Source organism: Halichoerus grypus, chromosome 6 (genome assembly GCF_964656455.1).
Source record: "Halichoerus grypus chromosome 6, mHalGry1.hap1.1, whole genome shotgun sequence".
NCBI classification, from domain to species: Eukaryota; Metazoa; Chordata; class Mammalia; order Carnivora; family Phocidae; genus Halichoerus; species Halichoerus grypus.
The window spans coordinates 38,327,418-38,355,210 of NC_135717.1; the positions used below are offsets into that span (position 1 = coordinate 38,327,418).

At 54.2% G+C, this 27,793-nt stretch overlaps 1 protein-coding gene across 8 annotated transcripts; it reads right to left on the reverse strand.

Moving 5' to 3' along the window:
- Nucleotides 1-1,728: 1,728 nt before the first annotated feature.
- FLYWCH1 (FLYWCH-type zinc finger 1) lies at nucleotides 1,729-26,091 on the reverse strand. Of its 8 annotated transcripts, XR_013448941.1 has the most exons (12): nucleotides 25,833-26,043; nucleotides 23,786-23,903; nucleotides 14,067-14,168; nucleotides 12,819-13,259; nucleotides 12,088-12,549; nucleotides 10,592-11,038; nucleotides 10,193-10,456; nucleotides 9,598-9,861; nucleotides 8,436-8,708; nucleotides 6,631-6,709; nucleotides 5,056-5,210; nucleotides 1,729-4,272 (listed from the first exon to the last, which is right to left on the reverse strand). XR_013448941.1 is itself a non-coding variant. In XM_036089633.2 (11 exons), the coding sequence occupies exons 4-11, from the start codon at nucleotides 13,150-13,152 to the stop codon at nucleotides 4,233-4,235; spliced, it is 2,163 nt and encodes a 720-aa protein (XP_035945526.2). In that variant the 5' UTR covers nucleotides 13,153-13,259; nucleotides 14,067-14,168; nucleotides 23,786-23,903; nucleotides 26,071-26,091; the 3' UTR covers nucleotides 1,729-4,232. The 8 variants fall into 8 exon arrangements, 7 of the variants coding, with proteins under 7 accessions (XP_035945526.2, XP_035945564.2, XP_035945536.2 ...); XM_036089633.2 differs by lacking the exons at nucleotides 5,056-5,210; nucleotides 25,833-26,043 and adding an exon at nucleotides 26,071-26,091; XM_036089671.2 differs by lacking the exon at nucleotides 5,056-5,210 and having other exon boundaries at nucleotides 12,088-12,546.
- Nucleotides 26,092-27,793: the final 1,702 nt, after the last annotated feature.

The following is a 27,793-nucleotide window of genomic DNA, read 5'->3' on the forward strand; positions in this document are numbered from 1 at the left end:
TCAAGCATTGGGGGTGAGAGGCCAGAGCCCAAGGCCTCATTTGCCTCATTTCCAAAGCTCAGGGGCCCTTCTAGTGCCCTCCGAGCCCTTGGGGGGACAGTGGGGTGGGCAGCCAAAAGGGTCTGGGCTCTGTAGGGCTGTGGTGTGGATACGGCCCAAGGCCAGGGGCTGCCCTGTCCTTGGCTGGTCTCCAGAGGATGCCCCGCCCCAGTACCTCTGGCTTTCGGTCCTTGAACCAGGCAGTCGTACTTGATGTGGAAACCAGAGAGAGAACACCTGGGCCAGGTGTTGCATGATGGGACTGTGCTGTAGAAAAGCCCCTGGCTTTGTGGCTATCATAGGGATGGATTGCAGAAAGGGGACACCAGAGGCTGCTGTGGTCATGTAGGCAAGTGGCTGGGGCTCGGGATGGGGATGTTTATTAATGTAAGGACCAACTAAAGTGTTCTCTTTACTATAGGAGTGCCTTAGCGGGCGCTGTGGAGTGAATGTTTGTGTCCCTCCGAAATTCGTATGCTGAAACCCTAATCAACTGTGATGATCTTAGGAAGTGGAGCTTTTGGGAAGTGTTTAGGTCAGAGTGGAGCTTCATGATGGATTAGTGCCCTTAGGAGCAGAGGTCAGGGAGTTACCTAGTCAGCCCCCTGCCCCATAAGAGGACCCAGCAAGAAGGCAGCCGTTATACCTCAGGAAGGAGGCCCTCGTCAGAACTCACTCGTGCCTGCACTCTGATCTCAGGCTTCCAGCCTCCAGGACTCTGAGGAAACAAGTGGGTTGTTTAATTGCGCCCCACCCCCCATCTATGGTATTTGTTATGACAGCCTAAGTGGACTAAGACCCCTGAATTCCCCAAAACCTCCCAGCGCCAGAGAAAGGAACCGCAGAGCGAGTGAGGCTAATGGGTCTGGGGTTTCCTTTCGGGGTGATGAATATTCTGGAATTAGATGGCGGGGATGGACGCACCACTCGTGAATATACTAAGTGCCACTGAGTCACACTTTGAATGGGTGAACCGTATGGCGTGTGGGTGACAGGCAGGGTGGCGCCGGTGGGCAGTCACAGTTAACGGGGACAGGCAGGACAGCGTCAAGCACAGCTCTGGGTTTCTCCTTGTGTGGCGGAACCGTCGCGAGGCGGACAACAGGTAGATGCCCCCTGTTGCTGCCTGTGCCCCATGCCCACAGGTTAGTCAGGGCCAAGGCCATGAGGCTCATGCTGCAGACTGACAAACCAGGAACCCTCCAAGCAGCCGGGCGGAGAGGGGCTGAGGTCCAGTCCCCACAACACCAACCATGCAGCTTCTAGGCTGGGTGGGGGCAGAGAAGCCCTCCAGGGAGGCCGAGGACTGAGAGGAGCCGTCCTTGGGAGGGGTCGGCAGGGGGTGGTCAGAGCCTGAGCGCGAGCGAGCTCTGAGAAGCCTCTGCTGACTTCAGGCCCGAGGAGGTCCTTGGTGCCACCTTCCTGCAGGAAGGATGTGGGGACCTGAGGCCGGGCGGGGACCAAGGGGGAGCGGAGCCATGAGGAGCATTTTGATGATGCTCACCTTACCACCCTGGGGACAGGGACTGGGGGCCAGGGCTCCCATAGCTGGCCACTGCTCCCCATTTTTAAAAATTGAGCTCCTTGTTGATACTTTTGTTATCCCTAGTGAATTTTTTTAAGAATTTCATAATTGAAACATAATTTCATAATTGTCGCTCACTGTCACTAACTACCTGCTCCGTGTGGTGCAGACATCATAAAATTGGGTTTATTGGGGGACACTAGCAGCAGAGCGGGAGCAGGGAAGGAGGAGGGCACTGCCTTGCTGATCCATCTCCAGCCACGGAGGGGCCAGCTTCCGAGGACCTGCCCCCGTGCACTTCGCTCTGTGACAGGACAGGGCAGGGGACGTCTCTGTGGCTAGGCAACGGTGGAGGAAGTGGACGTATGGGAGGAAGCTTCTGGAGCCGGAGCAGCCAGGGGGCCACCCAAGGTGACGGTGGTGTCAAAATTCCTGTCACATGAGCATCCTCGGTCCAAGCAACGCGGGCCGTCCATCTGTCCTCTGAAGTCAAAGCAGGAGCAGAGAAGAGGAAGAGCATGCAGGCCGTCGTCAGCAGGAACGTCCAGGATGAGGAGAAGCCTGCGTCCCAGTGATCCTCCTTGTGCTACATCCTGGAGCCCGGCCAAGCTGAGGGGCACGGGACGTGGGATGGAGGAAGTCACTGACCCCGCACAGAGCCGGCTGGGGAGGCTGCAGAGCCAGCAGATCCCGCACGCCGTGCAGGGGTAACAGCTGTCGGGACTCAGCGCTTCTCGCTGGAGCACCTCAGGCCGTGTGGGGCGCCCCTTCCACAGTGGGGCCCGCTGGTGTCTGCCCCGGCTTCCCGTGGGCATCCGGGCTGGCTCCCGCTACTCAGCGGCTAGAGGCACGGACCTTCCTCCAGGTGTGGCCACCTCTCTGGGCATGCGTATTTGAGACACGAAGATGGGCCCGGGATTGGGGTGTCCTATCTGTTCCCACAGGGCTGTGTCTCTGGCCTTGGCCGTGGGCAGCTCACGGTCTCAGGGCGGCAGGCTTCATGGCCATGAGCACTGCTCAAAACCTAGCCCCTGCGTACAGCGTCCACGCTGAGGGCCGTCAGCACAGGGGTCCTCCGGCAGACAGCTGCCTCCCACCTGGGAGGTGGGCTGCCGGTCCGCGGCCCGTCTTCTTGACTGCCGGCCGGGCTGCTAGGCTAGGGCCCCGCGGAGCCGGTAACCGGGTCAGCGGATGGGCCACGCACTCGCCTGGGAAGGAAGCCAGGGTCTGAATTGGGGGTCGAGGTTGCCCTGTCCTTGGGGGTGCCACTTCCAATTTAAGCTCGCCCCAGTTCATGAGAAAGACGGGGCTCAGGATGAGGGGCCGCCGCGGAGAACCAAGGCCTCTCTTTCGGGGCAATGAGGGAAATGGCCAGCAGGAGCCGCAGCGCCCCCTGCAGGCCGGGGGCAGAGCTCTCAGCAGCCACTCCAGAGGACGCCCCCTGCTCTTGGTCCAGCCGGCATCTGGGCAGGTGAGCTGCCTGCTGCGTCCGGGTCTCTTCTGGGGGTGCCCTGCCAAACTCCATCACTCCTGACCTCGTGGCACGGAGACACGGTGTGTGTGGCTCCGTGGTGGCCGACTGCTGTTGCACAAGGGACGTGGGCACACATACCAGTTCTACACGGTGAGATATAAAACGGGGTTTATTGGCGGGAAATCTATAAGCAGAGGGACAGTGGGGTCCTAAGCTATCGCTGTCCCACAGCCGGACAGCAGGCTCCGCGGCCAGCTTGGCAGGAGAGGGGGCCGGTCACAGGTCACAGCGCGCACGCAAGGAAGCTGGCCACGAGGCGTGGCCCCCGTAGCGCCCCGGTAGCAAGCAGCTGCCTCGGGAGCTCCGGACCCACGTCAGCCTGCTTCTCCGCCGGCCTGCTAGGCCAGCCCGCTGCCCGCTCCCAGCCGGGAGAACGGGGTGGGCCTCCGCCGCCACCGGGCCTGCCTCTCCTCCTGCCTCAGCCAGACACGGCGGCCCGCTGGTGTCTGCCCCAGCTTCCCGTGGGCATCCGGGCTGGCTCCCGCTGCCAGGAACGACACCTGCCGTGCGGACCGCCGCCCTGGTTTGTCGGAAGCCTGCAAAGGGGAGAGACTCCGACCGAGGGTGTAAATGGGACCTCTGCTCTGGCTTGCTCTGCCGCCACGAGGGACGGCTGCAGCCCAGCAGCAGGTGGCCCAGGAGCGCGAAGGTCCACTTGGCCCCGGTCTGGAAAACCCGTGGGGGGCGGCGCTCCGCGGGGCAGCTCAGCTGGAAGCAGCGGCACCTTCTCCGAGTGCGCCCACACCACACTGGACCGTCCTTGGCAAAGTCACGCGCTCTGAAAATGGATGGGTGCTCGCGGCTCAGAGCAGCAGCACAGGGAAGAGGCCTTTTTGTGGAAAGACGCTTCTTCAGCTCTTTCGTGGGCCGGACCTTTTGCCCCAGGTCGCACACACCTGCGAGCCACCAGCTCCTGGCACTCTTGTTTGCCCGCTCGGAGACACCATCAAAGTAGGGCTCCTGGGAGACCCTCGAGGAAACGTGAAGGCCACCCGCGCTGCGGAAGGGTGGAAGAGAGTTTGCGTGAAGCCAGGTCTAACCGGGTGGGAAAGGCCGGGGGCCCGGGCGCACTCGGCACGCGCTTGATGCTGGGAACACACGAGCTCCGTCTGCTCCATCGGGAGGAGACTGGCCTCACGGGGACTCGCTGTCCCGCTTGGTACCTTCCACCTTCCTGATGACAAAGAAACAGATATTCATTAGACAAATCCAAACACGGCGGAAGTAGACAACATAGAGGGTTTCCTTTTCCCTAGAGATAACGGTCAGCTAGGTCGTTTTTATACACGTTCGCATACGCACATTGCACCATTTCCTTTAAAAGGGGAAGTTGCCCCATAACACGCACTCTGGGGGTGCCTGGCTTTCTACACCAGCGTGTCCTGGGAGGAGACCCACACTCCTGAGAGGTCCCGCCTCCCGCTCCGGAAGATTCTTTGTCAAGAAATGAAAAGTTCTCTTGGATTACTGTGATGGGTTTGGGAAATGTCCACAATTCTTTGCTCTCCCACAGGGGATGGGGACGGGACGGAGGGAAGGAGCCAGATTCCCCTCCCCTTGCGTGGGGGCTGCGTGTGCTAACAGGCTTCCAAGGAACAGAGCAAAGCAGGAGTGGCAGGCTGAGAGACTGTTCAGAGAGTCACTGTCGCTTCCTTCCTGGTTTTTTTAGACAGCTTTACTGAGCTGTCCTTCCCACGCCACCCGGCTCGCCACATCAGGGTGGGACTCCACGGGGTCGGTGTATCCATAGCCAGGCGCCCATCCCCACAACCACTTGGAGGATGTTTCCACTCTCCCCGAAAGTCCTCTCCCTCCTTTTCTACTTTGGGGGAGAGATTGTGAAGGGCTGGTGCTAATTCTTGGCTGAGTGTCTGGTAGAGGGCACCAGGGACGCCATCCAGGCCCCGGGGGCCCTTCTTGGTGGGAAGTTTTAAAATGACTAATTCAGTCTCTGTACCTGTTACAGGTCCATTCAGATTTTATTTCTTCTTGATTCGGCCTTGGTAGCTCGCCTTTCTAGGAACGTTTTCACTTCATCTTGGGCACCCGGTTTCCTGGCACGCTGCGGCTCATAACATCCCTTAAGACCCTTCTGTGCGTGTGTGGTTTTTCCTGTGGGGTAGGCAGTAATGCCCCATTTTTCATTCTTGATTTTAATAATTTGAGTCTTCCCTCTCTTTATTTTATTTAAAGATTTTATTTGGGGGGGGAGCGCCTGGGTGGCTCAGTCGGTTAAGCATCTGCCTTCGGCTCAGGTCATGATCCAGGGTCTTGGGATTGAGCCCCACATCTTTTTTAAAGATTTTATTTATTTATTTGACAGAAAGAGACTGAGAGAGAGAGAGCACAAGCAGGGGGAGCAGCAGAGGGAGAGGGAGAAGCAGGCTCCCCGCTGAGCAGGGAGCCTGATGCAGGGCGAGCCCAGGACCCTGGGTCATGACCTGAGCTGAAGGCAGATGCTTAACTGACTGAGCCACCCAGGCACCCCTAAATAAATAAAATCTTTAAAAAAATAAATAACGATATTTTTTTTAAGTAATCTCCACACCCAACGTGGGGCTCAAACTCACGACCCGAGATCAAGAGTCGCACGCTCCTCTGACTGAGCCAGCCAGGCGCCCCTGAGTCTTCCCTATCTTTACCAACCAATTTTGAAAAAAATAAATTAATTTAATAAACAAATAAAAACCAATTTTGGGGGCGATGTAGTTAAAGGTTTGTCAATTTTGTTGATTCTTTCAAAGAACCAACTTTTGGTCTCGTTCATTTTCTCTTCTCTATTTCATTCATTTCTGTCCTTTCTCATCCTCCTCCTGCTTTAGGATTGCTCCATTTTTCTTTTCCTAGTGTCCTAACATGGAAGTGTAAGTTGCTGATCTGAGATCTTTCTTCTTCCTTAATGTAAGTCTTTCCAGCTACAAGTTTCCCTTCAAGCACTGCTCTACCACCGCCCGCGTGTCTTCGTGTGCCGTGTCTCCATTTCGCTCACTTCAGACCATTTTCCACTTGCCTCGGGATATCTTCAAGTCACTCGGGAGTGTGTTGACTGTCAGATACTTAAAAGTTCCCCAACTTCCTTTGTGTTGCTGATTTCTGGCTTCATTCCGCCGTGAACAGATAACGTACTTTGTGTGATTTCAGTCCTTGTTTTGGACGAGTCTTGTCTCAGGGCCCACGTTCCGTCTATCCCGGCGAGCGCCCCACGTGCGCTTGGGGAGAATACCAACTGATCTTGCTGGCGGCCTCCCCCTCGCTCTGCCCTCCCCCTCGGGCCCCTCGTCTGGGGGGGCGAGAGCTGTCATGTTGGAGGAGCGGTCCACACAGCGAGGAGCTGAGGCCCGCAGCCCACGCAGGCCTTCAGGTGACCGCAGCCCCAGCCCCCGTCCTTCCTCCAACCTCAGGAGAGACCCTGCGCCAGAACCAGCAGCCCAGCCTCTCCCGACATCTTGCCCACAGACACCGTGACAGACAGTAAGTGTTTGCTGCCATAAGCCACTATGTGTTGGGGTGACGTGTGCGCGAGACAACTCACAATTCTCCACATATCTGCCGGCTTTCCGGAGAGCCAGGCTGGACGCACAGCTGCACTTCCGGCGGAAGTTTCATCTTCTCTGAGGAAAGAAAATTGAAAACATGGATTAATGATTCTTGTTTAAGATTCTCTTTTCTTTTCCTTTTTATTATTTTTTTAAGTAGGCTCCATGGAGCCCAACACGGGGCCTGAACTCACAACCCTGAGATCAAGACCTGAGCCGAGATCAAGAGTCAGACACTTAACCAAGACTGAGCCACTCAAGTGCCCCCCTTTCCTTTTTTAAGTAATCTCTACACCCAACGTGGGGCTCGAACTCACAACCCCGAGATCAAGAGTCACACGCTCTACTGACTGAGCTGGGGCGGGTGCCCCGTTAATTCTTGTTGAAGCTGCTAGAGCTAAAGGTACACACTTTGTAACGATGACCTTAAGGCCTTGAGGATAAAGAAAACCGGGTAGAATGACTCTGATTTGGGCAGTCATTGGGAATTCTGGTTTTCGAATGCCCCCAACTACCTGTGCCTGGTGAAAGAAGCTATTTGGGACCCCGAGAGTCAGTGTTCAACCCGTCATTCAGCAGAGCAGGACTGAATGAGACATCAAACCCAGGTGCCCTCAACGGTGCCACAGGCCTCCCACAACTCCTATTGCTTTTTTTTTTTTTTTTAAGATTATTTACTGGGGTGCCTGGGTGGCTCAGTCAGTTAAGCAGCTGCCTTCAGCTCAAGTCATGATCCTGGAGTTGGGGGGGATCAAGCCCCGTGTCAGGTTCCCTGCTCAGTGGGGGTCTGCTTCTCCCTCTGCGCACCCCCCCCCACCCCTTCTCTCTCTCTCAAATAAATAAATCTTTTAAAGATATTAAAAAATCTTTTTTAAAAAAGATTATTTATTTATTTGACAGAGAGAGAGAGCACGAGCCGGGGGAGCAGCAGAGGGAGAGGGAGAAGCAGGCTCCCCACTGAGCAGGGAGCCCGATGAGGAACTCGATCCCAGGACCCTGAGATCATGACCTGAGCTGAAGGCAGACGCTTCACCGACTGAGCCACCCAGGCGCCCCCCATGACTTCTATTTCTTATTGACGCCAAACAGTGGCTTTTTCCCAGAAACCTCCATTTTTTTCGAGCAGAAATCGTATTTCTTTCGGTTGTTTTACACAACTTGGATTCATTTGCATATTTTATAAGATATGACCCTTATTATTCACATGAATTAATATGAAACACAAAAATGCTTCCTAACAACTGGTTTTCTATTCTGTTTATGTGAAGGGAATCCATTTTCAGTTCAATAAAATTAATTCTTGGCAAAATCTTAAGAGTGTAAGGTGATGTGCCCGTGTGCATGTGTGTATGCATGTATGAGTGTGTGCATTGTGCACGTGTGTGCATGCTGGTGTGCACGCGCATGTAGGCATGAGCATGTGTGTGTGTGTGCTTGCCTTGTGCACGCGTGCGTGTGTGTGTGTACACACAAACATTAGCATGCTCTTCTGGAGCAGCCTGTTTTTTCACCTGATTTTCAAGAGACTGATCTGTAACCAGTTAAGACCTCTCAGGATAAGGGAAAGAAGAGGAAATGAACTAGAAGGGGAGTCATTTTGAGAATGGGATGGACCTAGGGGTGTTTTCAGGTTCCGGAGAAGGTGCCAGTGGACAGGATAGGTAGAAGACTCTGGAAAGGCCAGGGCACAAAGCTCCTCAGATGGTGCCTGTCCCCTGAGGTGTCTGAAACTTAGGCTGGGAGAGTCGAGAGGCCCACAGCTCTTCTGTACTCCCACCTCTGACCCCATCCCCATCTGCACCTGGGTCCTCCTGCTGGGCCACACTGGGGAGCCGCTCCCGCTGCCTCAGGGCCTCCAGGCCCCCCAGGTCGGGCGGGTGGCAGTGGCCACGCATCACTGTCACCAGCTGGCCCTGCGTGATGGCCCGGCTGCGGCAGCCCAGCCGGGCCTGGTCCCGGCACATCCAGTACACCTTCTCCCCGGCCGCCTTCTCCTTCCTGTAGAGGAAGGACTCGTACACCAGGAACCTGCCCCCGAGGGACGTCCTCAGGAACTCCAGCGGCCGGAGGGTTCCTGGAAGGAATGTGGCAGCGTGAATGGGGCAGCTCGGAAGCAGGGTGCAGAGCCTGGGCGCCAGGGACAGAGGCTGTTTCCTTTGTGCCACCAGCCTGCCCCAGGAAACCGCAATCCTCCCACAGAACCCACTCTGCTCTCTGCCTCCACGGCAGCCCGTGCTTGGGGCCCTGAGGACTGCAGCTCGGACTGCCACCCAGGGCCCACGGCCTGGCACTCTCGAGGACAGACTGGCTGTCTCCTTCTCAGGGCTCTGATGCTGCCCTGGAGGCTGGCCCTGCTTTCCTGCAGGCCTCCTCTGACCCGGCTTGGATTCCACACTTGCTGGCAAGCACCCCGGTGAAAGCCTGGGCTGGAACATTCAGCGGGGCCCACAGCTGGTTGGGGCCATGCACCAGGAGCCTCCTGGCTCGGTGTTCACCATCCCCTCGGCCAGCTGACAACCAATCAACGCTCTCTTGAGGCTTTTAAGACCCTGAATTGAAAGGTCATGTAATGTTGGGGTTCAGGTGGCTAGAGAGAACTGGGAGGAGGAGGGAGGAAAACAAACACGAGGACCTAGAGAGGGGAGACAGAGGGTCCCTGAGGTCCAGGCTCTTTGCCCCGTAAATGGGTGCTGAGCACTTCCTGTAGCGGATCATGCCACCCCATCCCCTTCCCTGCAGCTGTCTAAGTGGGTTTCTCTCTGCTGCCAGCCAATCCCAGACTAGCACTGGCCACGAGTGTGAAGCCCACATGCAGCCCTGCCTTTAGGGAGCTCACGCTGTGGGCACACAGCCTACCACACGTGGGTGGCTAGACCCCACCAGGCACGGGGCCTCGGACAGAAGGTCCCAGCAGGGAGACCAGGGCCAAGCACCTGCCCCGCTCCACACCCTCTCACCCGCACCTGAGCCTTCCCTCTGGGCCGGGCTGGGGAGCCGCTCCCGCTGCCTCAGGGCCTCCAGGCCCCCCAGGTCGGGCGGGTGGCAATGCTTACGCATCACCATCACCCGCTGGCCCTGCGTGATGGCCCGGCTGCGGCAGCCCATGCGGGCCTGGTCCCGGCACGTCCAGTACACCTTCTCCCCGGCCGCCTTCTCCCTCCTGTAGAGGAAGGACTCGTACACCAGGAAGCTGCCCCCCAGAGGGGTCCTCAGGAACTCAGGGCCTCCTGGGGAGAAAGGGAGAGGTGGGTGGGGGAGGGAGAGCTGGGAGCCAGGTCCTGGGGTTCAGCAGTGAGGTGATGGGGGCCCCTGTCCTCAAAGCAAGAACAGCATAGCTCCTGGAGGGAGCAGGCCCGGGAGGAGTCCCCCCCCCCCCGAGGGAGTAGGACTGAGGTGAGGAGGGGAGGGGAGAGCAACAGGAGAGGGCTGTAACCCCTCACAGAGTGTTCCCCTAAGGCTGCGAGGACGCTTGCTAGGGGCACAGGAGGTCAGAGGGAAAGGCTGGTCGTCTGGGTCTCCTGCCCGTCACCACGGCCCAGTGGCCACAGTCTGTCCTACCTGGGCTCCCCCGCTGAGCCGCACCCGGGCGTTTCTCCCGCTGCCTCAGGGCCTCCAGGCCCCCCAGGTCGGGCGGGTGGCAGTGGCCACGCATCACGGTCACCCGCTGGCCCTGCGTGATGGCCCGGCTGCGGCAGCCCATGCGGGCCTGGTCCCGGCACGTCCAGTACACCTTCTCCCCGGCCGCCTTCTCCCTCCTGTAGAGGAAGGACTCGTACACCAGGAAGCTGCCTCCCAGAGGGGTCCTCAGGAACTCAGGGCCTCCTGGGGAGAAAGGGAGAGGTGGGTGGGGGAGGGAATTGGGAATTCAGGGTCTTGGGGTCCCCTCCTACCTCCCTGGACCTGAGGAAGCAAGCCTTGAGGGGGCCCAGCTCTGGGTCAGCACTGTGAAGGACTCACCGGGGTCCTCGTCCTGGTCCTCAGTGCGGTATCCCTGCAGGGCCTGGGGCTGGGCCGGAAGGACTTTTGTGCGCTTCCTAGGCCAGGCTCTGGTGAGAGTCAGAGTCCCCGGCCCCCTGCGGTAGAGCAGGCCGTCCACGCCTTGGAGCAGCTTATCCACTTGGCCCCCAGGCCCACCAGGCCTGGCCTGCAGTGTTTCCATGGCTTTCTCTTGCTGCCGCCGGGCTTCCAGGCCCTCCACATCAGGCGGGTGGCAGTGGCCCCGCATCACGGTCACCCGCTGGCCCTGGGTGATGGCCCGGCTGCGGCAGCTGTGCAGTGCATGGTCCCGGCACGTCCAGTAGACCTTGTCCCCCACGGCCTTCTCCCGCTTGTAGAGGAAGGACTGGTGCACCAGGAAGCTGCCCCCATAGCACGTCCTCAGGAATTCCAGGGGCTGGGGTTCTCCTGGAGGAGGAACCCGGGGCAGTCATGGCAGGCTGAGGAGAGGAGGCTGGGGAGGCGTGGGGGGCCAAGGGCTTTTCCCCTTTATGTGGACACTGGCTGTGGCTTCCCCCGAGCTGGGCGTGTGTGGGCCCTGCATGCATTCCCACCGAGCCCCCACCCAGTGCACCAGGGAGAAGGTGCAGTTCCTCTCCTGGAGGTCAGTGGGGAGGCCACGGCTCACGGTGGTTACACGTCACATCCAAGGTCACACACCCGGGAAGGACAGAGCTGGCTTTGACATCCTAGCCTATGTGTTCAGTCACTCCTGGCCATACTCTTTTTAGGGTTTGTTTGAAACTTTTATTTAATTTTTGAATAGCACATGCACACACCATAAAATTCAAATGGTGGCAAAAGATGGAAAGTAAAAAACAAGTGTTCCCCCCACACACCTAGTACCCAGCACAGCAACTGCCCTAAATCCTTAAACCCTCGAATCTGGGTCAGAAGGGAGCCAACCCTTGGGACCAAGCCCACCTCCCACTTGCTGGTAATAAAAGCCACCAAGAAGACCCCAGCTACTGGGCACTCAGCGCCACCACACGTGGGACTGGTGCTGGGTGCTTCCCGCACATCGAGCATCTAATCTCCCTGGCACCTGAGCGATCACCCATCCCCGACAAAGTTCCCAAAACCCCAGAGTTTCAGCACCTGTACTGAAACCAGGTGGGGCTGTGATTTGAACCTGGTCCAAAGCTCTCCCCTAGGCCGACTTCCCCTAACCTCATGGGCTACCAGGCCCACCTGGCCCTGTTAAAACTCGGGTTTCTGGGCCTCACACCAGACCCTGCTGCATCAGAAAGTTCCAGAAGGACTTGAGCCCCCTGGTTCTAGAGCACTAGTTCTATCCCCCGGGCTTGATGATTTCTGGGACAGGTTTCTATCTTTTAGCCATGTTGACTTGGAGCGCATTACAAACCATATGGGACCCCATGTTTCCATCTGGGCACAGGTAAGGACCCATGGGTTCCCACTTGCCCCAGAGTGGAGCCCAGGTCCAGGGCACTCACCGATCCCCAGTGTCGGGCGTTTCTTGGGGGGCAAGCTCAGCAGTGACAGGGCTCGCAGCCCCTCATCCTCCTCTGCGGCCGGCTTGCTCAGCACCAACCCAGGGGTGGGCTCTGGCTCCTCAGGGCACAGCCATGGGCCCACCCCTTCCAGCGGCTCTTCCACTCGGCCCCGAGGGCCCTCCGGAACCCCGAAGCCTTCAGGCAGGGCTGGGCCGGGCAGCTTCTGTCTCCGGCGCCGCGCCTCCAGACCCTCCTCGTCGGGCGGGTGGCAGTGGCCCCGCATCACCGTGGCCCGTGGGCCTTGGGTGATGGCCCGGCCCCGGCAGCCCAGCTCACAGTGCTCACGGCACTTCCAGTAGACCTTGTCACCCACTGCCTTCTCCTGCTTGTACAGGAAGCACTCGAGCACCAGGAGGCGGCCCCCAAATGGGGTCCTCAGGAACTCCAGGGGCTTGGGGGCTGCTGAGGACAAGAGAGGGCTGGGTCAGCTGGAACAGAGCAAGGCTGGAGGCCAAGGGCGTGGATGAGAGCAATGGGGGACGCACAGGGATGACATCCTGAGATCATCACACCAGCCTGAGACAGAGTCCTGATTAGAGACAAGGATACTTAGCTCCGAGCAGAGATGGGACCCCAAGGCCACCCCCTAGAAAGGGGGTGCACAGGGCCTATGTCTGAGCATGCAGGGCCACAAAGGGGGCTGGGCCAGGAGCAGTAGGCCTGGAACTTACCTGTATCTGGCTTGCTGCATGTCTGCTCAGGGGCCTGGGGGGTTGGCTGGACTGCCCCCACTTGCTCCTCCACTGGCAGGATCTGGGGGGTCCTGGCCAGTGCGTCAGGACCAGACATCTCCAGGGACATGCCACAGTGCCCTCCTTTGGGCTGGGAGTCCACCCCATCCACGTTCTCCGTGGAGGCCGTCAGCAGGACCAGTTTGGAGAACTCTTTGGGCTTTGTGGGGACTGCAAGAATGACATCTGTGCCTGGCTCAGGGGACTCCGGGGATGGCTCCTGGCCAGCCTTCACACTCTCACCCTCCTGCTCGCTGGGCTCCGGCAGGGGCATTCTGGGACGATGGCCTGTCCCCCAGGCCACACTCAGGCCCCAGCAGATGGAGTTCTCTTCCTCCTCCTCCTCCCTGGTCGGGAACCTGGCAGTCCAGGGGCTCTGTCCTAAGGAAGGAGGCAAAACCCATCAGTGGAGGCCCCCTTGGACCTGGGGCTCAGAAAATGGATGTGGGGTGGAGGTGGAGGCAGAGGGGGCTGAAAGGCTGGGGAGGGTCCCGCACGGAGCTGGGGAACCCCGGGTCGGTGCTTCCATTCGGCTGCATCCTCTCAGGCAGCTGGGGTCTGTCACCTCCCCTCCCCAAATGCCACTTTCCTGTCTGTAAAATGTGCCACACGCAGGGCTCTCTGGGGGCTGTTGAGGTGCAGGCAGTGAGGCACTGAGAACTGTGAGCTTCTACAAAGAGAGGCCCGTAGGTGCTGAGCACAGTGGGATGTGTCTTCACGGGGTTTCCCATTTAACTTGGCCCCGTGTTATGAAAGTCGATCATTCTTATTGACCCAGTGTACAGATGAGGACACTGAGGCACGCCAGGATGGCCAACATGGCCATGAAGTGCAGAGCTGGGAGTCTGGTCGAGGGGGATCCAGAGCCCGCCCCACACAGTACCTGGTGTGCCTCATCCAGGATGACGGTAACTGGCCTTCCTGAGCACCAAGCCTCAGGGACCAGCACTTGGCACATGGGCTCATGTCACAGACCCTCCCAGAATGCCCGGTGGCCTTCCTCCTGACACTTTGTCACAGGGAGACCGAGCCGGGCACCGGCCGGCACTCTGCAGACCACAAAGGGGACACCTGGCTCTGGGAGGCAGGACTCTCTGGACTCACAACTAGATCCATCTCCCATCCCAAGCCGGAGGCTCTGGACCACGCAGCACTCAGGAAATGCTGGGGTCCCAGGAAGGCAGTGACCTTGTGCCTGAAGTGGGGCTGGCGCTGCCTCAGCCGGGAGGGGACGGGGCTGTAGAGGTGTCCGGAAAAGCCACAGTCACTTCGGGCTCCCTGGCTTCTGGCCTGGAGAAGCAGAAAGGATGTATTATGGGGGCAGAGCTAGCCTGGAGACAGGGCCCTGGGTATCAGTGTGGGGTAAACATTTTGCTTTCTTGAGGGACTGGGTGGTGGGTGAATAGGCTGGGTCTCCCCCACCTCTCCTTAAGAGCCCAGAAGCAAGACCACAGCCTCCCTGCACATTTCAGCTTCCCATTTGTGAGCTGTCACCCTCGTTTCCAAGTTCTGCCATTCCAATGCATTCCTGCTCTGAAGTTCCCTGGTTTGGGGCCCAGATTCAGCTCCCCAAAGCCTGGGCAGCCTAATGGCAGGGCCCCAGTGTCCCCACTAAGACAGAGCCAAGGCTGAAGACTCAGAGCGGCGCCTCATCCCCGCCCCACCCCGCAGTATACGCCTGCCCATCCCAGGGCAGCAGGGAAGCCATCGCGGGGGGGTTGGGATGGGGGGTGGTGGCGAGGAAATCTTCCAGGTAACGGGCCACCTGATTGAGAGTTCCGGCTGGCCTGCCCTCCCGCGTCATGCCCCTGGACGAGCCAACCCTCGCTCCTCCCATGCGGCCCTTCTCTGCCCTGCCCATCCCGCCCTACACCGCGACGTGGCGGGGCAGGGACACGCGTGCCCCTGGGGACCAGCCGCAGTGAGACCCAGTGCGTGCCTCGGGGAGGAGCTGTCTGGGCGGAAAAGGGAGCCGGTGGGAGGCCCCGCCCCTGGGCCACCCCGCCCCCCTCGCCGATTGGCTCCGGCGCCCATCCCTCAGCCGGCAGCCCGCCCCCGGTTGCAGCCCTCGGTCCCCGCGCTCCGGGTCCCCGCGCGGCTGGCGCGCTCCTGCCGTCCCATCGGCCTCCAGCCTGCGGGGCCAAGGGCGCTGGGGGGGCGGGGACGCCTCAGACAACTCGGGCCAGCCGAAGCGCTGCAGTCACTGTCCACACAGCACGCACACTCCTACAGGCCCGGGCCTGGGTCCTCGCCACGCGCGGGGCAAGAGGGGACTCTGTGGGGACCCCGACACGCCATCGGCCTTAGCCTGAAACCATCAGATGCCGAAGCCTGGCCTCCTCCGAACTAGAGGGCGTTGGCATGACTAAGAGCCCCCACATTCCACGGGAACTGGACCCGGAGTCATGGGTACCCCGAGTCAGGAGACGGTGCGGTCCCCTCAACTACAAGTTCTGCTTAAAAGGCTTCCAAGATGCACGCACCTCAATGGATACAGAAGTTCCAGCGCAACAAAAGGCGAACTATGGCCTAGCCACTCCCCCCCGCCCCCTCCCCCAGCCCCGTCTGCGGAAAAGCATGGGTCTGGCGATTACCTAGAATTTGGATTGGATTAACGGTTACCATTCTCAACCATTACGGGACCTTGTAATGTAGACTGTCTAATGACCACAAATCCTCCCATAAAGTATGCAGGCCCCCTTGCAATGTGGTCTTGAATCTGGACTGGCTCCAGCCCAGACGGGTGCCTTGCTGTGTGACTTGCTGAGTGTGGCAGCAGCATGCTGTGGGGGTTGGCAGTCCTCACCCTCAGGAGACACGGCCCTGGGCCTGCCAGGTTAGGAAGCTGTGTGGGAGGCCACATGTGGGCACGGAGGCACTGCCAGGCATGGAGGAAAACCATGCAGACCCCCCAGCTGCGTGTAGCCACATGAAGGGGCCACAGGACACCAAGCCAGCTGGTGCAATCCTGCATGGTGGCCACACGAACGGCCACCCACCTTATGGAACACCAATCAATAATAAACTGTTATTTTAAGCCAGTGAGATCAGGGTCTTTTCTTACTCAGCAGTAACTCATACTCTTTTTTTTTTTAAAGATTTTATTTATTTATATGAGAGAGAGAGAATGAGAGAGAGCACATGAGAGGGGTTAGGGTCAGAGGGAGAAGCAGACTCCCTGCCGAGCAGGGAGCCCGATGCAGGCCTCGATCCAGGGACTCCAGGATCATGACCTGAGCCGAAGGCAGTCGCTTAACCAACTGAGCCACCCAGGCGCCCAGTAACTCATACTCTTGGCAAGTGACTCAACCTGGTGGGTTTGGGCTTTTTTCTTTTTTCTTTTTTTTTTTAAGATTTTTATTTATTTATTTTACAGAGACACAGGAGAGCGGGAACAGAAGCAGGGGGAGTGGGAGAGGGAGAAGCAGGCTTCCTGCTGAGCAGGGAGCCAGATGAGGGGCTTGATCCCAGGACCCTGGGATCATGACCTGAGCTGAAGGCAGAAGCTTAATTACCTACTGAGCCACCCAGGCGCCCCAAGGGTTTTGGCTTTTTGATGGATGGAACAATAAAGGTTGTGAGATACACATCAAAGTGCATTTGAACTTCAGGTGCCATGCTACATAAATGTTAAATCCCTCAGTTGATCATGTTTAAAGGGCTGGTAATTCAGTGAGAAAAACAAAAATATTAAGTATAAAGGATAGCAATGAGAATTAAGTACTTAAAAAGTCCATAACGGGGGCTCCTGGGTGGCTCAGTTGGTTAAGTGTCTGGTCATGAGCCCGGAGTCCTGGGATGGAGTTCCATATTGGTCTCCCTGCTCAGCCAGGAGCCTGCTTCTCCCTCTACCTCTGCCGCTCCCCGTGCTTGTGCTCTCTCACGCACTCTCTCTCTCAAATAAATAAAATCTTAAAAAAGTAAAAAGTCCATAATGCAAAATAAACCAGTCACAAAAAAACTAATGCTGAACGATTCCACTTATGTGATGTCCCTACACTTGTCAAATTCATAGAGGCAGAGTCGGCGGCGTTGCGGGGCTGATGGGGGGTGTGTGTGAAATGGGGGACTGTTGTTTAGTAGGTGTGGTTTCAGTTTGGGATGACGATGATGTTCTGGCAGTGGATGGTGGCGATGGTGGCATGCCAGTGTGAGGGTCCTTAATGCCACCAAGCTGTGCACTTAGAATGATTCAAGTTGTAAATTTTTGTGATATATATTTTACCACACACACACAAATCTGTAACAACCTACATGTAGTAACGTTCTTTTTACCTAACATCATTGGTGAATGAAGTTCTTCAAAAAAGGCAGACTTCAGGGCGCCTGGGTGGCTCAGTTGGTTAAGCGACTGCCTTCGGCTCAGGTCATGATCCTGGAGTCCCTGGATCGAGTCCCGCATCGGGCTCCCTGCTCGGCAGGGAGTCTGCTTCTCCCTCTGACCCTCCCCCCTCTCATGTGCTTGCTCTCTCTCATTCTGTCTCTCTCAAATAAATAAATAAAAAATCTTAAAAAAAAAAAAAGGCAGACTTCAAACTAGCTAAAGTTATCTCTCCATGATGTGGACTTTTACCATTTTATGTTTCACAGTTTACCCCCTGAGGATGGATCTCTTCATAAGCTCTTCTCACTCTTCACTATCTGGATGTAGGGGGCATACATATTTTATCCTGATTTGGAAATAAACATGTCTCCACCCAGTTCCCTTGGTACAGCTCCCCTCCTCCCTTGGGGCCTTTTCACCACCCTTTGAGTCCTGCTCTCTCTGGTCACCAGAGCTCTCTGCCTCTGCAGTTCTTTGCACTGGGACCACCAAGGTTTTTCAGTCTCCTGTGTCCAAAAACAAGACCTAACAAAAGCCCCTCCTTCCCTCAACAGTTCAACTTTGCAAGAACAGCCCACACTCCTTCCTTCTCAGCCCAGCTGTCTGCAGGCTGCCCGCCAGCTCTGCGGACACCAACCACTCTCTCGTTTGGCCACCATGCAGGGTTGGCACCAGCTGGGTCCATCCATACACCGCGTTCTCCCTTGGAACCACCTGCACTGGCCTATGTGTGGTCCATCCATACAATGGAATACTATTTGGCCATAACCAGGAATCACATTCTGGCACGTGCTGGATGAGAACATCATGCTCAGTGAAAGAAGCCAGGCACAGGGGCCCCTGGGTGCCTCAGTTGGTTAAGCGTCTGCCTTCGGCTCAGGTGGTAATCTCCAGGTCCTGGGATCAAGCCGCACATCGGGCTCCTGGCTCAGTGGGGAGTGTGCTTCTCCCTCTCTCTCTCTTCCTCTCCACCCTTCTTGTGCTCTCTCTCTCGCAAATGAATAAATAAAATATTTAAAAAAAAAAAGAAGCCAGACACAAAAAATAGCACACTGTATGACTCCATTTATAAAACATGTTCAGAACGGGCAAATCCACTGACATGGAAAGCAGATGAGTGATTGTATAGGACTGGGGGAGAGGAAGGGGAAATTTGGAAGTGATGCTAAGGGGTGTGGGGTTTCTTTTTTGGGGGGTAATGAAAATGTAAAATTGACTGTGGAGATGGTTGTTCGACTCTGAATACACGGAAAACACTGAGTTATACACTTTTGATAGGGGAGTTGTGTGTATGTAAATCATATCTCAATAAAACTGTTTTTTAAAAAATCCTTATAGGGACTCAGGTCCCCAGGGTCACTTGGATGAAAACTGGTTTTCTTTTTCTTTTTTTTTTTTTAAGATTTTTTTATTTTTTTTAAGTCATCTCTACACCCAACGCGGGGCTTAAACTTACAACCCTGAGATCAAGAGTCGCACACTGCACTGACTGAGCCCACCAGGCGCCCCAAAAACCAGTTTTCTACACCAAAGCAGGCCTTTCACTACTGGACTTAGTTTCCTCATCGAAGAAGAGGGGTGGCATGGATTACATATTAAGATATTGTGTAAGTTGCTAATATTATATTGTAAAAACTATATAAAAATATGTTTAAACTGTTAAGAACCTAATTCCTAGTAAACGGCCCATAATCCTGCCACCCAGATGCACCGCTCTCTCCATTCTTGGATTAGAGCTCTTGACTGACACTTTGTTTCCTGTGGCACACATCGCATTCAACATGTTGTTTGCTATTTCAGCCCCCTTTACAGTGGGAGGCCCTCACCTGCAGACCAGATGGAGCCCTTGCAAAGGACCAAATCATTATGTAACGTAGACCCAGAACAGGCAGGAACGCATACCTAAATCCTTGGCAGCAATGCTCCCGAAGGCCACAAGATAGCGGTGTTGCTCCTTAGGATGAACGCACTGCATCCTTGGTAAAAAAATTAACTGCCTGACACAAACGTTTCCAAAACAAGAATGTGAGAGTTCTTCCATGTAGCAAAAATAACTGAAGACTTCCAAAAATGTTTGTATTTACAAAACCTAACAGCAGATGCAGTTAGCAAAGTCTGCAAATACTATCTTTTCTAAGCTAAGGTTTTCCCAAAAAAAACCCACCCAAATCCAAGTATGGCTCAGACCCGGCAGGGCCTCTGGCCCTCAGCTCACGCACCTCTCCAGCCTCGGGAGGGCTCTGCTCACAGTCGTCGGTTACGGACTGATTTTATTTTATGTATTCATGGCCTAAAAAAACCCCAAAAAACAAAAAAAAACAAAAACAAAAACGGGGCGCCTGGGTGGTTCAGTGGGTTAAGCATTGGCCTTCGGCTCAGGTCATGATCCCAGGGTCCCAGCATCGGGCCCCGGCATTGGGCCCCGTGTTGTGTCGGGCTCCTTGCTCAGCAGGGAGTCTGCTTCTCCCTCTCCTCCCACTTGTGCTCGCTCGCTCTCCCAAATAAATAAAAAAAAAACCTTAAATATCTAGGAAGAAATATCTCAAAATGTTAAAAGTAGTAAGAACAGTGATTTATCTTCTCCTTCCATTTCTTTTGTTTTCTTGAAATCGTGGACAATGTGCATAAACTCTCTGTACCATGGGGAAAGGGAGACGCTGTAAAGACAAGCTGCATCTCCTCGCTTGGTCATTTGTCCTTTAACTCCATAACTCTCCTTGACAAGTCACACGAGAAATTAAAGGGTAATATAAGCGACAGAACAGATAAATGAACAAAAATTGAGGCTATTAAAAATCCCAGTTGTGGGACCTGCATAGCCTCAGACATTCCCTCCAAGATATTTATTAACTACAAAAGGAAAGACAGTAACTTGGCGGTGGGGAAATCCCGCGGACACACCCCTACGTGATCGAGGTCAACTTCACCGGTCATAAGACACATCAACACCACGACGTCCTTGATGCGATGCACCAAGGACACCCCACCGTCTCTGTGACACTCCTGCCCCAGGTGCACACCCCCACTTTAATCAGACAAGACACATCGAAGGACAGTCCACGAAACAATGACCAGGAGACTTCAAAACTGCTGAGATCATCGAGGACAAGGGCAGGCTGAGGACCTGTCACAGACTGGGGGTGCTGAGGAGACACAACAACTAAATGCCACGTGGGATGGCGGGACGGAAAAAGGACACTGGGGACAAGCTGGGGAAACCAGAGTCAGGTCAACAGTGTAGGTGAAGAGAACTGTACCCACGGTGATCTCCTGGCTTTGATCTCCACGCAGCGTCTGGTAAGATGCTGACAATCGGGGAGACTGGGTGATGGGTATGTGGGAATTCTTCGTCCTATCTTTGCAATGTTTTTAAAGTCGAAAATTAACTCAAAATTAAAGGTTCTTGAAAACCCAAGTTTCAAACTTATAGACACAATGGGAGTTGACAGAGAAAATAAGTGATGGACACCTCCTGAGTATAGGGTGAAAGAGAGAGGGAGAGGGAGACACCCTCCTGTCCAGAGCCTCGTCATCCGTCCTGGGACCTGGAACCTGGGACCTGGGACCTGAGCCAGGAACAAAATTCCTCCGGCATCAGCCAACACCTCCAGTCCATTGACCCAGCAACCTCCTTGCCAAGCGTCACCATCATCCCCGCTCAACTTCTGGGGCCTTGAGTGGTCCAGGACCGCACGGCTAGTGAGAGCCAAGACTCCAACCCAGGCCCAGCTGGTGCGGAGCTAACGGGGTGCCTCCCTGTGCCCTGGGCAGCTGCAGGAAGAGGTAAGAAGCGCCAGGTGCGGAGGAAGCTGATGCTCAGGGCTGCAGTCAGGCCTTCAGAGTAAGTCTTCAGCTGCACTGATGTGTCCCTACAAACCAGCTATTTTATGGTTTACCAGGGTGACTTCTGGCTGATCTGGCCAATGGGAGGCCCAGTGGGACACTGGCGGGTGGAGCAAGGAGGGTGTTCCAGAAGCCACCTGCCTGGCGTGGGTTCACCAGGGCTGTCTGCTGCAGCTTTGCAGGACCCCTGCCTGCCGCCCTGGAGCTTGGCCTGGCTGTGCTGGCAGCATTGAGCCCCTGCCACTCTTGGGCTCTCTCACCATTTCCTGTTTGGCCTCTCAGCTCCTCCACCACCAGGGATCGCAAGGAAACTCCCAGTTCAAATCTTAAAGTAGTTTCTGTTTTCCTGGCTGGATTCTGACCGACACAACCCTCGAGAGTCTAGAGGACTGTGATCATAATATGTAATATTTACCAAATACAACGATGTGCCTGGCACTACCCCCCAAGGGCTCTGCACGTACTATTCCAGTTTATCTTCCAAATAACCCCGTCAGTTAGAGTCCACTGTTCTTTCATGTCATAGAGGAGGAACCAAGGCTGAATCTGTGACCAAGAGCAGGCCGATAAAGACAGAGTCCGCATTCAAGACACCTGTGTCTGCCTTCAGGGCCTCACCTCTTAAAATCAGTAAAAATGGTTCTTTACACATTGAGGATTCTGACCATAGGTATCAATGGAGTGGGTTAAGACTGGTGGTTGTCAGTCAAGGTGATTTGCTTCCCAGGCAACACCTGACAATGTCCAGAGACATTTTTGGTTGTCAGCACGGGGAGGCAGGGCATGCTGCTAGCATCCAGCGGGGAGGGCCCAGGGATGCCGCTCAGCATCCTACAGTGCCCAGGCTAGCTTCTCCAACACTCCCTAAAGAAGCATCTGGTCTAAAACGCCAACAGAGCCAAGGCTGAGAAACCCTACTTGAGATCAGTGTTTAAAAAAATGAAAAAGAATTTAAAAAATGAAATAGAATAGGAAGAGTGAATCCATATAATGCGGTTAAGTATATTTTTCATGCAAGTTTTATTATAATTAGTTGTTTGTGTCATTCTGGTCTTCATAAAAATTCCCCCAGGCCCTTGATAAAAATGCAAATGATTGGATTTCCATCTAAAATTCTGACAGAGGATCTGGAGAGGGATTCAAGAATCTGGATTTTTAGCAAGTACCCCACAAGGCTCTGGTGGACCATGGACTGTGCTTTGAGAAACACCTGAATAGATGCCCTTGAGGAATAGGTGGTCCGTCAGTAAGTGACGAGCCTAAGAAGGATTTGAAGGGGCTTTTTTTTGTGCCAGGCCCCACATTATTTTATATACATGATCTCATTTAATCTGTCACATTGTATGTGCTCCCTCATTAATGTGTTAAATAAAATCATTAGCATCTGTTTATTTTATGTCAGTAGGAGAGTCATGATTTCATCTTTTCTGAGATGATCCTGTAACAATTTATCGCATTTCACACACCTTGGCCTATTCAGGGGCCCTCAAGAATACAGACAGGAATTTGCTCAAACTCCTAAGTAGTATAAGTGAAATCTGGTGGAGAGAGCTTCTGGAGCATGGCTTCCATACCTTGGGATAGCAAATACCAGACTTCTAAAAATCCCACCAGATATTCCTTATGAAGGCTTCCAGCAAAGCAAACTCAAGAAGGCCTTTACGGTGAATTAACGTGCTCGTACCTATGCAAACAATCAGGCCAAATCTAATGAGACCAGCCTTATTTTGCGATCAGAAGTATCTTTCATTGAGGTTATGAGACTGTAAAGGACCTTTGCGCCTCAATGGAAACTATGCAGTGTCTAGAACACATCCTTCCAGGTTATGGGATTCTAGCCTTTGAGCCATTTTGACAACTCTGTGTAGTGTAGATAACTGAGAGCAATGCAAAATTATTCTAGGCTGTGGGCAATAAACTCTCTCTCCATGTAAATAAGTACATGGAGATAATTCTTCCCCCTGAATAAAAAGCCAGTTTTGCCTCCATGTGCACATTTCAGTATCTGTAGTCTTCTAGAATCTTCTTTGGATTCTCTTGCAAACTGGTTGTTAGATCTTTCTGGTTCCTTGGTTAATGAGTTAAGTAAAAGCTTCCATACATGTTCATTCGACATCTGTATGAAACAGCTTTATTTCCTTTGTTTTGGTCTAAGGTTCTGCTTTTCTAATTGCCTAGGTCATTGGTCCTATAATCTCTGGCTCCAGTCAGCAATTTTTAAAATTACATGTGAAACATCAATCGGCACTGCATGAAATAAAACTGGGTATTATTTTATGAAATTTCCACTTGTTATACATGTGTCTATTTATTGTAGGTGGACTTAAATGTATTTTTTTTTACTTTGGATTGCTTTGAGGTCAATACTTGGGTCCTTGTGTTTGTTTTGTAATACTCAATTTTTACTCACTAAAGATTTATTGAGTGACTGAAGTATTTTTAAATCGGGCAGATTTAAATGGAAAGTTCGAAAGCCTCACGGTTCATGCTTCGTTACTCTCTTATCCCCTCCGCTCCCCTCCCCCAGAACTGAGGCACAGAGCAATTTTGGGCACAATACTCAGCTGCCCACTCTGACATTGCTGTCATGCAGGTGGTCACAAAGGGCTCGGTGTCAGCCTAAGACCCAAGAGACACACAGTATTACAAACTGCCGGGTGCCTCTCAGGCAAGATCTAATCGGTAAGGTCCTCAAAGTCTGAGCCTCACTCAGCAGCTGATGGTGGGTCAACAGAATTACCTTCACGCACAGAGAGTGAGAACCGCCATCCCCATCCGCCAGTACCCGGGTCCTTACTGCCAGCTTGCTGGGTGCAACACTTGGGGCAAATTCCATCGATTCTCTAGACTGATTTTACCTGTGAAACAGGAAAAGTGGCAAGTGAGATACTGTATGTGAAATTCTTCTATAAACTGTAAATCATCACACAAGGACAAAGAGTTCTTTCTCGCGCCCAGGGGTCCTGATGTTTGAAAAAGCTCCTGGGTGAGCTGTCCCCCTCAATACATTTAAGTCCAATTGCTGTCCCCCTCCCACACATGCTAATGAGCTATGAGGGGTAGAGGTGTGCACTGACTGACTCGTGAACTCTCCTATGAAATACGCATGCTTTGTGTGCATACGGGTATCATTCCTGGGCGGTGTTGAGGGTGGCAGTGGACCCCCCCCCCCCAGTGATTAAGAATCACTGTTCTAAAGCAGGGCTTCTCAACCTCAGCACCATTGGTATTTTGGGGAAGGTGGGGCTGGATGTTCAACAGCATCCCTGGCCTCTGCCTGCTGGATGCAGCAGACCCCAGCCCAACGATCGATATTGCTGTATGTCCCCTGGGAACCCCTGCTCCTGAGCACCTGAGAGATGCACAGGGCACAGAGAGGAAGATTCTAGCTCCAGGTCCTCCCAGCCCCAAGTCCTTCAGTCACCAGATCAGAACCTGAGCTTTTTTTCTTTCCTTTTTTTTTTTTTTTTTTTAAGTAATCTCTATGCCCAACGTGGGGCTCAAACTCACAACCTGGAGATCAAGAGTGGCATGCTTTACCCACTGAGCCAGTCAGTGCCCCAGAATCTTAGCTTTTTTTTTTTTTTTTTTTTTTACTCCTTCCTTACCAGGCCTCATGTGTCCTCAAATCTCATTCTCTGTACACCTGGTCATACCACCTCCCATGGCCTTTCCACTGAATATCACTCCGGGGCTTTGATCCTCACCTACTCCTCAGCGGTCTTTCCATCCTGCATCCAGCCCGGCCAATTCTCCCTACGCAGTGCCAACCAGTTAATCTTCCTAAAGCTGAACTTTAATTATTTCTCTCTCTAGTAAAAATCGTCTCCCTCTCCGTTATAAACACTCCACACTCCAGCCCCAACCTCACACACTATCTCTTCTCCAAGTCTGACTAGGAGCTTTTGGAAGAGGAACAGGATAAACCTGATGGCATCAAACTAGAACATTCAAATCAAGTCCTCGAAGTGATTTTGGCCCTGAGAAGCAGAAATGTCAACATATTAAAAATATACCTTTTCTATGGAATTGAAGGTTACCCGTGATTATCTGATTATTGGAACTCAGCATCCCCCAAAGGCAAGACGTAAAGGTGGAGAAAGACGGATGTTTGTTAAAGCAAGGGTTTCAAACTGTGGTCAGAACCATTAGGTCCTGAAATCATTTCCATGGGTTAGCAACAGTCATTTGGAATGGAAAGAACAGAAGAGAACAGAATGGAATCAGAACAAAGGTAGAGTAGATCTGGCTGTTATCATGAGAGGTTAGGGTCATTTCTCCCTTTGAACTTCTCTTCCAGTAATCACATCTACCGGCACAAGTTATGCATGGAGAACGTATTTCTTGAGTCAAAAGTTTGAAAGTCACAACAGGCAATCTGCGTAATCAGAAGTGGAAGGAGGGATGTAATAGCAGCAAAAAGTGCAAGGTCACTGGGACCTACAGAGCCGCGCAGACGGGACGGGGTTGGGGTGGGTGCCAGCGCGGGTCAGCGCCGGTGCGGCGGACACGGGCGGGGGGTAGGAATGAACGGGGGGCTCCCTTGCTGGGGGTGTCAGGGCTCAGTCGGGGTCGGCTGTATTGGGGCGAAGGAGGAGCCAGGAGAAAGGAGACGAGTCTCGGGTGAAGGACAAGGAAAGGCCTGAGCGCCGGGACACGGAGCTGGGTGACACCACCCCCCCCTTCCAGCCTCAGCAGCCCTCGGGACCCTCGGGGAGGCCTGGCCGGGGGCGCGGCCACGCCGTGGGACCCGGGACCCTCCCCGGCCCGCTGGGGCCCGTGCTCACCGGGCACCGGCCGGGCGGCGGCGGCAGCGGAGCCCTCCCTCTCCGGAGACCGAGCCGCGGCGGGTCCTTTGGCCTCGGCCGCCGCAGCCACAGGCGTCGACCTCGCGGCCCAGGCGCCTCCGGCCACCACAACCCTAGCGCCCGCTCCCAGCCCCCACCTGCCCTCTCGGGAGCGAGCCCCGTGCCCGCGCGCCGCCCCACTAGCCGGGAGCGCGCGCCAACCCGCGGGGGAGTCGACCTCTTGGAACGCCCAAGCGGGCTCCCAGCGAGCATGCGCAGCAGGGCCGCGGGGCCCCATTCCTTAAGCAAACTCCGCTTCTCCGGCTCTTCTGTGAGCGGCGCCGAGCTGGCTGCCTGACCAATCGGCGCGGGGATATGGGGCAAGGGTTTGCGAAAGGGGCGGGGCAAGATCAGGATTGGGCGGGGGCGTCCGGGGGCGGGGCGTCGGCCGGACAGGCGGCAGGGACTGGGAATTCTGGGCGGGGGCTCTGAGACTAGGGAGTTGTACGGTTTAATTGACACCATCCCCGGGCTTCCCCCAGGATTTGACTCCGTGCTCGCTAAGCGGGAGCATTTGTTAAATATCGTATTAGACCTGTCACTTTCTTTAGCCAGCAGAAGGAAATTTCTTATACACCTTGTTAAAACCTTCAAATGACTCCACCCTAAAGCTGGGCCAATTTGAGATGCAAAACGCAGTGAAAAATGGTAATAACGGATAACTTTGAATAAAATAAGAACCCACGGGTTGATACTGATATAAATAAGTAGGGGCACCTGGGTGGCTCAGTTGGCTAAGCGCCTGACTCTTGGTTTTGGCTAGGGTCATGATCTCAGGGTCGTGAGATGCATCCCCTAATCCGGTGGGCTCTCTGCTGGGTGTGGAGTCAGCTTGAGATTCTCCCTCTCCCTCTCCCTATGTCCTTCCCCCCACCTCACCCCCTTACACCCCCCACCCCCAACCCCACTTGCTTGCTCTTTTTCTAAAAAAAAAAAAAGTAAATGGGGAGAAGGGAAAGCTCTTTCTTACAGTAGAAGGTCAACTAAGAAATGCAGAAAGGGTGATCACCATTTGTCAGCCATCCTAATTAATAGCTGATTTGGGCAAAAATCATCAATGGCCACTAAAGTTGGAGGGTGAAAGCCTAACAAGGAAATGGTATTTACATAATCCCAAAGATACTTATTAATTACAAAGGGGGAAATACGAATTTTACAGTAGAGGAATGGTTCTCAAAGTGTAGTGGGGGGGGGTTCCTAGAGGTCCCTGTGGAATACTGCAAAGGCGACATGACATGATGTTGTACCAGGTTGATTGCCAAAGCACATATGAGAACTCTAGTATTTCTTTAGGCCTACATTAAGGAGATTTGCAAAAATAAAAAAATAGTGTACAATTCAGTGTTTTTTAGTATATTCCTAAAGATGTGCAAACATCACCACAATCAGGTTTAGAACATTTTTTTTTTTAAGATTTTATTTATTTATTTGACAGAGAGAGACACAAGGGAACACAAGCAGGGGGAGTGGGAGAGGGAGAAGCAGGATTCCCACCGAGCAGGGAACCCGATGCGGGGCTCGATCCCAGGACCCTGGGATCATGACCTGAGCCGAAGGCAGACGCTTAACGACTGAGCCACTCAGGCGCCCCTAGAACATTTTCTTTACTCCAGAAAGAAACCTGTAGCCATCGTTGTGAAATCCCTCAGCCCCCAACCCTAGGCAACTATTCATCTTTCTGTCTGTATGGATGTGCCTATTTTGGACACTCATATAAATGGAATCATACAATATGTGGTGTTTTATGTCTGGCTTATTTCACTTAGCTTGGTGTTTTCTTTTTTTTAATTTCTTTTATTTTTTTAAGATTTTATTTATTTATTTGAGAGAGAGCGAGAGAGATCACAGAGGGAGTGGGAGAGGGAGAAGCAGACTTGCCGCTGAGCAGAGGGCCCCATGAG